This window comes from Cyprinodon tularosa, unplaced genomic scaffold, assembly GCF_016077235.1.
Source record: "Cyprinodon tularosa strain WSP-4 unplaced genomic scaffold, ASM1607723v1 ctg710, whole genome shotgun sequence".
Lineage (NCBI taxonomy): Eukaryota > Metazoa > Chordata > Actinopteri > Cyprinodontiformes > Cyprinodontidae > Cyprinodon > Cyprinodon tularosa.
This window is the reverse complement of record NW_024039464.1, coordinates 122,493-136,089: the sequence shown is the minus strand read 5'-3', so window position 1 is coordinate 136,089 and position 13,597 is coordinate 122,493. Positions and strand designations below refer to the sequence as shown.

The 13,597-nt window shown below is 36.1% G+C and overlaps 1 protein-coding gene across 1 annotated transcript in view; it reads left to right on the top strand.

Moving 5' to 3' along the window:
• Positions 1-12,637, top strand: part of LOC119772506 (contactin-associated protein-like 4) — a 110,852-nt gene extending 98,215 nt beyond the window's left edge. Inside the window, exons 21-24 of the mRNA XM_038268947.1 lie at positions 3,296-3,383; positions 9,192-9,407; positions 9,778-9,849; positions 12,116-12,637. Of these exons, the coding sequence (XP_038124875.1) occupies positions 3,296-3,383; positions 9,192-9,407; positions 9,778-9,849; positions 12,116-12,312 (573 nt within the window). The 3' untranslated portion in view covers positions 12,313-12,637. The remainder of the gene's footprint in view (positions 1-3,295; positions 3,384-9,191; positions 9,408-9,777; positions 9,850-12,115) is intronic.
• The last annotated feature ends 960 nt before the right edge of the window (positions 12,638-13,597 follow it).

Below are 13,597 nucleotides of genomic sequence, written 5' to 3'. Positions count from 1 at the left end.
TTAACTTCAGTCAATGATCCTCTTAAACCTGATGCAGTCCACCTGCGCGCAAGTGAGCGCTCGTCCCGAGAAATGTTAATCTGCATAATTAACACTCCAATAATCCATATAGGCTATGACTTCCCATACTTCATTGACAGAAATACCTGTGAAGAAGAAGAAGAGAAGAGACTCCACCAGTTTGGAGATCGAGGTTCAGCTGACTAAGAATTGAACAGCATTTTTGGTTTGAAGGATCTGTTAAAAGCCAAGCACTGGCAAATAAATCAGAAGGGCTGTAAATAAGGAACGGGCACATGACGTCACACGTTGCGCGGCAGCCATATTGAAAGCTGGTCAGCCCATTGTTTACACTTCGACTTCGCGCCTGTAAGGACTTGCTTTCTTCTGCTAGTAGTTTGCTTAGTTTTTTGCCGTTTCATTTTACCTCTGCTGTCGTTATGGTCACCCGTTGCTGTGTCGTAGGGTGTAGTAGCGCAAGCTGTGACTGGACGGGGGAAAAAATCCCAAATGGATTGTCTTTTTACCGTTTTCCAACCTGGAGGCGTCTCAATAGAAAACAAATGTCCTCCATAACAAAGAGTCGCCGGCTAGCATGGGTCGCTGCTGTAAGACGGCCAAATATAACTTTCAACTCAATCCCAGTGTCCATGAGAGTGTGTTCCCGGCATTTTCATTCTGGTAAGTTACAGAACATACATACAACATAGTACCATGGTAGGACAGTCATATATCATCAGAATGTAACTACAGTATCCCAGGACACGTACAGTCAGCACAAGATTTGTTTAGATACATTTTTGATGTTTTACGTTAGTGCCTGCACCTAGTCTTATCACCACAACAAACACCACACCATGTTGATACGGTAGCTTACCTTGGATCTAATGACTGTGTTCTCATTCGGTTTGATTACTTCCATGTCGTGAACTTTTCCATCTGTCAGCTGTTTGTAAGCCTCTAGCGACTTGTAGCAGCGAAATTCTTCATGTGTGTAGGCACTGACGCCACACACTAGATAGGAAAATATGTCCTCCCTCGCAAACGGCGGTAGAAATTCTTCCCCAACGCACCACTCCTTGCTTGCTACTTCGTAGGGATCAAGTCCGTTTATGAAGCCCATCTTTTGCAGATAACGGTCCCTGGCTTCCCTCTGCAGTGTGTCTCGGTATATTCCGCATCCTTTCTTCGCTTTTAACATCGCTGTTTACTCGTCTCTGTCCTGTTTTAGGTCTTTGTTTACCGTAGCAACTAGCTGTCAATATGGCGGCGTACCCAGAATGCAACGCGCTGTGCCCGTCCCCTATTATGTTTTGCTGTTACAGAAGTAAAAATAAAGTAATTTGATCATAGGGCTGGGCGATAATTCAATAACGATATATATCGATCGATAGACATGTGGCGCAATAGAAAAAAAGAGGGTCGATAAAAGTTCGATAAAAAAGAAACACAGTTTTCCTTCCTTCTCATTGTAGCCTAGCATGTAGGTTTATGCTAGTCACTGCTTCCTCCCAACCAATCACAATCGCGGACCCAGTCATGCCGTCACCAAGCGCCGCCCTCTCAAACCACAACACAGAGCACATGAAGATGTGGAGCAAGGAGAGGCGGAGGAAATTGTTTCAAAGAAGGGTTTTTGTAGTTCGGCAGTCTGGCAGTATTTCGGTCATGGCAAGTCGGACCAAAAACAAACCACAGTCATCTGGAAAATGTGTCGGGAACCAGTGAAAACAAAGTCTGATAACACAACCAACATTTTTTTTTTTTATCATCTCAGCCGCTCACACCCGCAGGAGTACGAGCTGTGTAGGCCCCGACGCGGCTCTCCTCCGAGGAATCTTCGGAAAATATATATATATTTTCAGTTCTGGGCAGTTTCCCACGTAGTTCTAACAATTGAGATAAAAATGCTGAGGGGCCAGCAACTTCAAAGTAATAACTCAGGTTAAAGCAGGGAACGGGGGCGGCGGTGGGGGGGCATTTATTTATTTGTTATATTTATTTTGGTCACTTTTCTGGTCACTTTAGTTTATTCTTTGTCAGTATTTAATAACATAACTCAGGTCTCTTAAATTATTTTTCTTTAAAACAATTCTGTTATGGTTAAAAAAGTTGGTTAAATAAAGATTTAAGATTGAAGTCTGTGTTTGTGTTTTTTATTAAACTTAAATCATTTAGCAATATTATAAAAAGTCCAGGCAGAGCTGCACATAAAATATGGTTTCAAATCTTTTCAATAATTATCGATATCGATCAATATGCATTTTTTTTTATCGATAAGCTTTTTTTCTATATCGCCCAGCCCTATTTGATCAAACCCAAACATTCTACATTTTATGTAATAGCAGAGCCAGGGAACTGCCATAGAGTGAAATAAAAGCAAGTCTTACCATTACAAGAGCAAGTTGCTGAACTTTATTCAGAACTTTCTATCATTTTCATTTCCAGATGTTATTTCAATAGTAGCTTGATCTCACATAGAGCTCACTGACTGTTCTGTCTTTTTCTGTGATGACAACAAATTCAACCAGTGTCCCCTTGATACTGGCAGCTGCAGGTGTAGTGACCGATAGTTGAATAAAAATGTAATTTATAATTGCAGAGTTAAATTATATATAATGATGTAGCAAAGTAAAATGGAAAATTACTTCTAAGTAGCATCAAATGTATTAAGTGAAAAACAAGGTTTGGATAACAGCTGATTGATGAAAAAGACTTCTACTTCAAGTCTGGAGCTCTCGTAAAATGTATTCTTACCTGGGAGAAGATAAGAATTAGGAAAGAAATGGTGAATTCTGCTTTTTATCCTAAATCACTCATACAAGCCCTTGTTTTATAAGAACACTTCTGGCATGACGTCCAATGTGATCAACTGTACCGCCATCTCAGTCTACTGAGATCTTACAGAAAAAGTACATCAGAAAACTCAACTTAAACAAAACAGTCTAAGCACAGGTCAGGGTCTATAGTCAATATCTATCTCCATTGCTGCCTTACTTTCTAAGGGGTTAATCAACCATATTCAGAAATGTGATAAATTAAAAATGCCAATACAAAGACAATTGAGTCTAAGGTTGCACTAAAAGGTGCATTTAATCTATCATTTACTCTGTCAACTTAAATGTGAAATAAACCACTGATCTTTTATACTGTGTCAAGAGTTGAAACAAATCTGCAGTGCTAATTAATCAAGTAAATCAAGGTGCATGGAAACTTTTGCAAAGGCACAATACCATCTAATCTAGTGTCTATTACCATTGCTCTTAGACTCTGATACATATCAATCATCTTTCAGATCGACAAAAATGCCAGGGAGGATTTCAACTTGACATCTGATGTGGAATTTAACAATATCAAATCGATTACTCTGGGAAGATTGTCAGGTAGGTGAAGTTATCTTTAAGCCAATTTTAGTACAATGCAACCCTGTTGCCCTTGAGGCTTCTGATCTTTTCAGTTTTGTGTGATGGATGAGATGTGCAGGCTGGGTAACGGAGGAGAAACTTTTACAAACATAGTATTTTTTGTGTTAAAAAATGTTTAAGATTGACATGTCCCCTCAAGATACTCAAACATGTAAAATAGCAATATAAGAGAGAATACAGTTCCTTCTGTTCTAAATCAACTTTTAGATGACAAGGCATTCTTAAACTTCAAGTATCTCTAACTTTGTTTTGTTTAAACAAAGAGGTAAGTTATCATGTCTTAATAACTAATAGATATATTAATGCCATGTAAATTCAGAAGATAAATCAGTCAGTCTCAGCTGCAGTGATTGGAGTTAATTTAAACCAGACAGTGTAGTTAAACCTCTTCTTGCATGGGAGAACAATCTACTTTCAGGATAATGTTTTCCACTATAGTATGGCTGACTGGTTTGTGCTGATTTAAATGAGGGTTTTGTAACAGCTGAGATGGTCCCCACTTCCAAGAACTAATAGACACACGAACAATAAAACAACACTGTGGGCATAAAAAAGAAGAACTTTCTTAAAAAAAAAAAAAAGAAAAAAAAAAGCTTTTCTCAATATGACAATAACAGAAATAAAGATTTGTTAACATTTAATGTACTAGTATAGTACTTTTAATTGCATTTATATTCTTAGATTTTCTAATGTGTTTTTGCTTGTATAGTGTCTTTTTAATATTTTTATCTTATTCTTATCGCTGTGACTCTGAGCGTTTTTGCACAACAATTCCAGTGCCCCTGACTGCTGGTTAACACCTTGAAGAAAATGAAAATAATTTAACATTATTGACATATTGTGCTATCTAATCTGCTTTAGAAAGCCACTGATTATCTAAGATCCAAATTAATGTGGTAAAATAAATGTATTATGAATAGATTTTGAGCAAAGGTTTACAATGTATAAAGAAAAAAACATGATTTAGCGTCAAATTTTCTCACCTTTTCTTTTACAAACTATCTTGATTATTTATTTTTGAGTGCATATTTTACTTGTTTTCTTTTTTGTCTTGCGCTCATTTAGGTCCCGTTAGCATTTGACCCTGTTATTACCCTACATATATAGATATATATGCCTACATATGAATGTTAAATCATAGCTGCTTTACATAGGCTTCAAAATGGTTCATGTGCTGTCAGACCTCTGCATGTTGTATCAGTTCAACTAATGGACAAACAGACTGAAACACTCGGGGAAAGAGAAAGGATGTAGGTTAAGTGCCAATGACCGTGTTAACACATTCTAAACATTTATTACATATTTTATATTTATTAAAAATATTTAGCTCATTTATAAATATTCTCACTTTGATTACTTTACTGTAGAGCCAAAGATAATTTGCATTTACTTAGCAAATATGGTATCACTTCAGTTAGAGATAATTATATATTGACCGATTGTCATAGTGAGTCAGGCCTGTGTGCATGCATACCAACTGAGGCATTATTTCTCTTGAAATTAGAGTAAAAAGAATCTAAGGTTGCAGGCTCGCTTGCACTTTTATGGAACACAGTTGGAACAAGTAACAGAAAAATGTAGAAAGTGTTATAGATATAAATCAAATTTTATGATTTACAACCTGATAAATCAGCACAATGCTACAAACGTTGCTATGAGTAATTAGATGTATGGATCAGGGGGAAAATAATTTTCTGTCACTCAAAGATCTATCTGCAATTTTAAATTTTAAATAAAAACTGATTAAGTGTTTGCTGCAGCCAGTTTATGCTGCATTGTCATATTTATGTATGGCATATATTTTTCTCTCTGGTAATAAGTTAGCTTCTTGGCAGAGTTGTGCTGTGTAATCAAATTGCTGAGCAGGAATAACTGTGGTTCACTCTGACATTTATACATCTGCAGAAGCTGCTTGATATAAAGTATATATTTTTAACTTACAAAGATATTAGTTCTAACTAGTTCTCATTAGTTGTATCTTTAAAAGCTATTCTGAATAAAAATTGTTATTTTTAATGTCAATGTTAAATATTGCATATAACTGCTTTACAAAAAAAAACTAACTGATGTTTTAACTGTATAAACCTGTTTTCTACATTCTTTTAATTACAGGTGTTGTTCTGGAGTTTAATTTCTAATTTCTTGGTGACATTGTTCTATAGCCAAAAACTGCTGTGTTTACATCAAGATTGACAACAGGGGATAAAATATGAATTTGTTTTTATCTGCTGATTAATGCATCCAGCTTAGTTTATCACTTTTTATTCTTTATTCCATTTGTGTTCTCTAAAGTATTAATGTTATGGATAGGACAGCTTGTCACCTTTGTTAATACTTTGCAGTAAAGGATAATCAGGCTCAGGCTATTTAGCCCGGTGAATGTTTACACAATTAAAGCAGTTTAACAATGTTTAAAGAGGATCAGTCAAATGATTAATATAGTGTACTCTGACTCTAGTTTTAATCTATCCTTTTCTTTGTTTTAAAGGTAAATTACTTATAATAAGTAACTATTAAAGTTGTGATATACAAGCTTTCCAAGCTGCAGAAATAAAATATATATCACCCTCCTAAATATGTACATAGTTGAAGATTATGGAACTTACTATTTTATAATACATTAAATAGGGTGAAAGGGTTTTTATTAAACTTGTGGTCAGTTTTGGCCTAGTGGTTGGCACAGTGTGCTTGTGCTCTGAGAAGGTTGCAAGTACCTGGTTCGATCCCCACATCCTCTACTCTGAGTCCCTGAGCAAGACCCTTAACCCCACACTGCTCCCCGGGCGCCCCACAATATCAATCCACTCCTCCCCAAGGGGATGAGTTAAATGCAGAGAGTGAATTTCGTTGTTTTGTACTTGTGATGGTGTAATGACAATAAAGTCGAATTCTATTCTATTTATTGAATACAGAGAAAACTGAACATGATGGTGTCAATGGCAAATTACCCCCTAACTATTTTATAAAACATTTTCCAATAATGGGTGTACAAAATCTATTTATTTTCATTGAAATAATAGATTTTTCTAAGATAATAAATCAATAGAACACCTAGGGTGGTGCAGAATAAAAGTTTAAATTTTACCCAAAAGAATATATTAATAATTGTTTATAAATGTTGGGGTCTAAAATATATAAATATCTAGGGATAGTATGTTAAAGTGAAGTGACGCAGAACTCAGGTGTTGCCAGATCCTCGCAACTGGCTGGCAAACAGTGCAGAAGGAGAGAGGGCGAGCCTGAGTGGGCCACTAACTGGTCAGTAGGAGTTAAACATATAGCTATTACCTTTACTCTGGATTGGAATGGAGGGAGTGCCCTCTGAAATGCATTCTACCTTTTATTGGTTCACATGTAAACATATGAAATTCATATATGATAAACTTTATAAAATAAACCTTACTGAAATTTGTCACTTTAAATGTTACAGTATAGAACTTTGGGTTATAATCAATCAGATATGGAGATAATTTTTCTTAAGTTCAAAGGGGCATCCCACTCCCAATTCTGGAACACCACTCAGGATCAAGATTAATTATTAATTACAGATATAAAAAACAAAGCATCATAAAAAAAAATGGAGCCTAGGCGGGAGTTAAACTGAAGAAGTTTGTTGCTTTCCTACATCCACCTGCGACACAGCCAATCAGCTTTGAACCACACCTCCATAAAAGCCAATGTGCATAAAAGTTCATCTTAAAAGGCCTCCGATCCGAACTTGTCTGCTCCTGTGAGCAGACGGTGGATGCACTGTCTGACTTCATTGAGATGACCCCATTTCAACCCACCTCCAGCCCCTCCTCCACCATTGCAGCTAAAGCTTCATCAGGGTTTCATTTCTCCCGGATTCTTACTGCATTCCGCGTCTCATTTAAACCGGTCCGGCAGAACACCGCCATGTCGAGCCTGGTTCTGCCAGAGGTGCCTTCTCCACTGTCACTTCATGCTTGCTCATCATGGACAGGTTCTCTCAACCTGTGTTATCCAAGCTGGACTTCCATCTTCCAGATCCCTGAGTGGAGCCCTAGTATCAGCTCACGCAGTCCACTGGATTGCATGTAGTCTGTGCTCGCCCTTATGCCTTGCCACATCCTGGATCCTGGATCTTTCAGCTGTGGTTCTGCTTCACCGATCTGATGGCATTGTTCAAGATGACATGTGCTGTCCTCAGTGCCTCCTTATTACCAGACTTCAAAGCTGAGTTCTGTGCTTTTAGCGGTTTCCAAACCTCCCCATTCATCCACAGTCGTTGGTATGCTCAGATGGTGATGTTCTTTGGGATGCTGATGTCCTCAATTCATTTGTTGATGTATGCTGACACAGTCGTGGCATACTCATCTATATTTATTTTGTTGTCATAGGTTGCTGCAGCTTTGAACATTCAGAGCATTCAAAGCAGACTTAGAGTTTCTCCATGGCCCCCTCACATCACACTCTGATTTCTTTGTCAGTTTAGCGCTAATTAGCCAGGTTCTGTATGCAGGAATTAGCATGAAAGGTGATCTGATGACCTGAGACGGGGGCAAGGTGCTGTATTTGACAGCAGGTATATTGTGCAAAAAATGTGAATCAATCGCTTATGCAAAAAACAAAATTTTACAATGGTACTATTAAAGCATTATCGATTATAAAAGTATTAAGACTTTTCTATGTACATGCATATTAGTTGAGATTTCTTTATTATTTGGAACTGAAACTCGAGGACAGAGGCTAAGTAGTGCCTGAGTTTGATTATGCCTCATGTGGGATCAGATTCAGACACCTTCTTTCACCCTCAGGTATTCAGAATTAACAAATAAGAGCAATGTTATGCCTTGAAGTATTTGAGCTTTGGTAGAACATTATTGTCAAGTCTGGTATTTGTAATAGAAGTACAGTATGATAAACCAAATTATTGCAAAAGCATGAACTGAAAACACACATACCACATGTTAACCTTCCAATTATAAATGAACAACCTGTTTTTGAGGCAAAGATTAGCTTCATTACAGTGGAAAAATTGAGGAACTAATCTAAACTGACTGCAGTGTAATTCCATAACACTAAACTACTGAATGCATTTTGTTAAATATTAGGTAAAACTAAGTAGCAGTTAGGCAGTGATTAGTTCTTGATTAGGTTATATGAAAATTAGAAAATTTTAATGTGCCTCATAAGACCAATATTTCCTTTATTTCTTTCTTGTAAGCACCAATTCACAACACATGTCATCTCAAACAACTCTACAGAGACAGTTCAGTCCCATCATATGACACATTGGTTAGAAGTTTTCTATCTAAAGAAAACCATGTCATTGAGTCATTATCTGAAAGTCAATACTGCCTCGTTGCTTAAACTTCATCAAAGTAGTGGAAAGCTAAAGTAAATATATATAACTCTGTTCTAACATTTTCTAGTTAAAAGTTTACTGTTGATGCACCTAACATCTCCCCTATAAAATGGTCAATATTTTTTCAATCAATATTTATTTGTCAATATCTTTACCAACTATTTTATTATCTTGTTACATTTGTTATTAAAGTATAATGCTCTTGTTACCAACACTAAAAATGTATTCTTTCAATCCACAATCCTGTTGTTTATTTGAGTAATTCCATTTTTGGAAAACCTGGAAATACATTTGTAGTCAATGTTTGTATTGAAGTATCTTCGCAGCTTTTGTCTCATTATAACAATGAGTTGTGTTTTATCTGTGCTGTATTTGAAAGCTGTTATTGAATTGTGCTAATAACGAGGGTGTCTTGTTGCTTGTCTGTGTTTTCTCAGAGTCAGAAGGCCTAGACGCCAATCTTGCTGGGTTGACCAGTATTGGGTTCACAGGTTGTCTGTCGGGTGTTCGATTTAATTCCATCTATCCTCTGAAAGCTGCTCTCCTCCATCCTGACAGCCGTGTTACTGTCACAAGTCCCCTGGTACCATCAAGCTGTGCTTCATCGTCTCCAGCTGATTCCTATGCAGCAGAAACTACACATTCATTATCAGGTAAAAGGAGCATGTTTATGTCTTAACCCGATCATCAGCTTCACATCACTGGGTTTTTCTTGCCTTGGTCTCTGTCTGTTGTATTTTTAAAATTCTACTTATGGTGATTCATTAGGTTTTCTAAATGGCTCATCAAACATTCTTCTCAGGCAGAGATGGCACATCGACATATGAGTGTCATCAGACAGCTTTTGGGAAGTCCTTCAAGGCTCTACTGAGACTTTAAAAAATGTTTTTTTGCATTTCTTTCTCTCCTGTTTTAAAAGAGAAAAAGAGAAAGTATCTGTTTCCATTCGTTATATGCTGTTAAACTCTTCTTTATTTCTTTTGGTGGCCCATTTATATTTCCTATTTTTTTATCTGATTGCAGACCAACCTCACTTTGTAGATCCAGGACAGCCTTTAGTCAACACCAGTAGGAGTGATTCAGCTCTAATTGGAGGTAAAATCAATAATTTCATTGGTAATGATAATGGTTAAATTAAACTTTTTAGGATTTGTAGCAGACTTGAAGCCTGTTTTGTTTTGCCCCAAAATATTGAGAGGTCATTGTTATGCATTAGCTTACCATAAAAAAGGGTAAAATGGAAACCTAACAACGTGTCTGGAAATCAACATTATCCATCGGAAATGCACCTTGGAAAATCGAATTTCTCTACTCTACTCTCTACTCTCTACTCTAGCACTGCAATTATGCCCACCATTAATGTGATGCTAAGACATTTGTTTCCTACAGAGAATAATATCAAATTAGAAGATCAAATCTTATCAAATTAGAAGATTATGATAATATGATATATTTCAGTAATCAATTAAAAGATTAATAGATCCACTGGGTGATGGTAATACTTATTATTAACCTCTTAACATCCACCTCATTTTGGGTAATCCTTGCCTATTTTGCATACCCAAATGGAAAACCAAATAACTTAGGAACTGTAAGCCCAAATTACATGTGCAATACATTATTTGAAAGCTAACATCCTTTTCCTAATATATCAATAAAAATTGGTTGACTAGAATGCAAACAAACCTGCATCAGGTCAAACATGACTCAAAGTTTTTTTGTTTTTTTTATACTCGGAAATGATAGGTCTTTTTTGAACGGCAGCAATGAAGACATTCTTGAGAAAAAGCAGGTTTTATTGTGATATATTTGTTTTACATAATCTCAACCACAAATGCAGATAATTTCAGACCTCTAGCTATAACAGTTCCAGAGCTGTGGGGTTTGGAACTTTTGGTGTCAGCTTGGAGCTGCGCGCAATGGCTTTACCTGCTGTTAAAAAATTTACCGGTGGAATTTTATGCTTTTTAAGAGGTTAACATTTATTGAAATCCCCAAATTCCTTATTTTATTATATGTAATAAATATGTTTTTAACAAGAAAAGCACTCTGAGACTGCAGACGTCTGCCAAGCAGCATATTTTGCCCCAATTATGACCTACGCCTATAGCTAAACCTTTCCAATGATCTACATCATTACCAAATTTATATGAATTGCTTCTTGGCATGAAGCATGCCTCTGGTAAAACATTTCCATAAAATCCGTTCATAGGTTTTCAATTGATCCTGCTAACAAACCAACAACGTTCCCTTTTCTTATATCTTTGTCTTTATTTAATTACTTACGGACTTTTTGAGCCTGATGCTGAGGCTGTCCATACTTGCTTCTGCCACCCTCTGGTTTAGTGGTGCATTATTCCCAACTCACAATGTTAGATAATCTTTTTTTTAAATCCTGTATCCAGATTATGATCTGAATCCTCACCAAAATGTAATAGATTGTTCCTTGGCATAAGTGACACCTCTGATGATAATCCAACCTCTTTCATTAAAATCTGTCTATAACTTTTCTACTTTTGCCGTACAGACAGGCAAAGACACAAACTCTTATAAAAGTATAACCTTTTTGGTGAACAACCTGTCAGTTTTCCAGCAGGTGGTCAAATTCTCTAACCAATTATAATAATTAATTGTAAGGAAAAAATGTGGTAGAAAAAAGTCTTTATGAAGCATGAGGAAAGCGACAGCCTTGAGAAGATTATGAAGCATAGTCAATTAAGAATTTACAGAGGTATTGGGGGTTTCATTTGGAACTGAATTTTGCATTGTCTGAGGTAAGGAGCATTTCATTAAAATAGCTTGTAGTCATACGTCAGTGAATGCATCAGTGCAGCAGTGTCTTTTAACCCTTTTCCTCAAGGCACACTGGCGTCCAAGTTTTAGCTGTTTCCCTGCTTCAACACACCTGATCCAGCATATTGGAGTTCAGAAAGCCCTGTTAATCTGCTATCCATTGATATCATGTTTGTGAGACAAGCATTGTTTTTTTTTTTTTTTTTTGGGTTACCTCATACTAAAGGAGGCTCAACTCTTTACTGAGCTTATAATCTGTACAGCACATGTACATATTATTTAGTAGATTGAGATTTCTTTGTTAATTCTCTAGTTTGGTTCCTTTTTTCTAATGTAATATTTTCATTTAGCTGACAATCAGAATTCTGGGTTCTGTATACTCAAAATATACGTTGTTAAGTTTCTTTTCGATGTATTTCGCTTTTTTGATTCAGATGAAAATTATTTAAAGTTTTTTTTATGTTTTATGTTTTCATTGTTTAATGCTTTGAACCATTATAAATAATAAGATTTAGGAAGCTTTGATAACATTTGATTCTCTAATGTATTTTGTGTTTTTTGTTCTCAGGTGTGATTGCAGTGGTCATTTTTGTCATCATGTGTACTGCAGCGATCATGGCTCGGTTCATTTGCATCAGGAAAGAAACATATCGGAACCAGGAAGTAAAAGCAGCGAAGTCTGAGGACAGCCATGAGTTCCCCGTCAGCAGCCAGGCAGGCTCTCTAAGGGTTCAAGGCGAAAACCAGAAAGAGTTTTTCATTTAGCAACTTCCCGTAAGAGGACTGACTGGGATAAATTACAGTACCAAACAGTGCTTTACCCATTCCTCACACTTGTTATTTGTAAATATCATAGACTTTATTTGAAGATGTGTTGGACTCACCTTTTTGAGGTAAATATTTGAGCATAGTGATTTCTGTGCTTACAACTAATTAGCTTCCATTTCGAAAGTTTCTGCCTGATGGAAATAGAATGATAGATGTGGATTAATGATGAAAACTTTTGAGCTGGGGGAGATTTATAAGAACTTTTCCAAGACAAACCTTTTAAAGCCTAGCAGATTTAAGAAGCCACAACCTGCAAAAAAAATAAAATAAAAAATAAGACGAAGAAAGAAATACAGGGCCATAAAGGTATGTATATTTAAGGTTAACCTGGAACAATCCAGCGAAAGCACATTTTCAGAATCTATCTGTTATAGTTAAGAATTACTCAAAAATGTGCTGTATATATAAATACCAAATTAAAGTCATTCTTAAACTTTGTCATTGAATTCCTTAGACAGAAACCTTTTGTGCAACTCTCTTTGCTCTCTTTATATACTCTATGACAAAAAGCTTCAAAGTTAGGCTGAGATTTTCTTTTTAGATATTCTTTTTTTTATTGTACCACCTGCAGCGAGCAGCTACCATCAGAACACTCTCCGAAGCAGCTTGGAAGCAGCACGGACCATAAAACACCAACTTTCTGTCACCGTTTTCGCTTTGTAGTCATTCTATAATAATAATACATAAAAGAAAGTAAAGGTTTCCAGGGTAAACGTAAAATTGACACTTGTAGAACCAAGTAGAGTTCGACTGGGTGAATTTGTCATTCAGTTCTCTCATCAGCAACACAAATATAATGATTCACAACATTTGACATTCTTTTTCAATCACTTTAAGATTATGATGCAGAATAATAAGATCAATATTACTCATTGCAATGAGATAGATAGTTTAACTGCTTTGAAAACACCTTTTCTATGTATCAATATTTTGGTTGATATTATTAAAGCACAGATGGAGTATTAATAATATCAAGCAATTATAAAATTGTTAATCTAATTAGATGACTGTTTATTGTTAAAGGTGGAACAGATTTGTTGAAAACATCACCTTACTGCATTAGCAAAGGTTGCATCTAAAGAAAAGCATAAAGCCAAAATTACTTTGCATCTAATGGTCTTCTCTGTAAGAACATGGCTGTAAAGATGATTCAAGCTAAAAAGTTTTGCAGATCTTTAACAATATCAAGTTTTTCATCTTGCAATAAATAAAGGTTGAATAT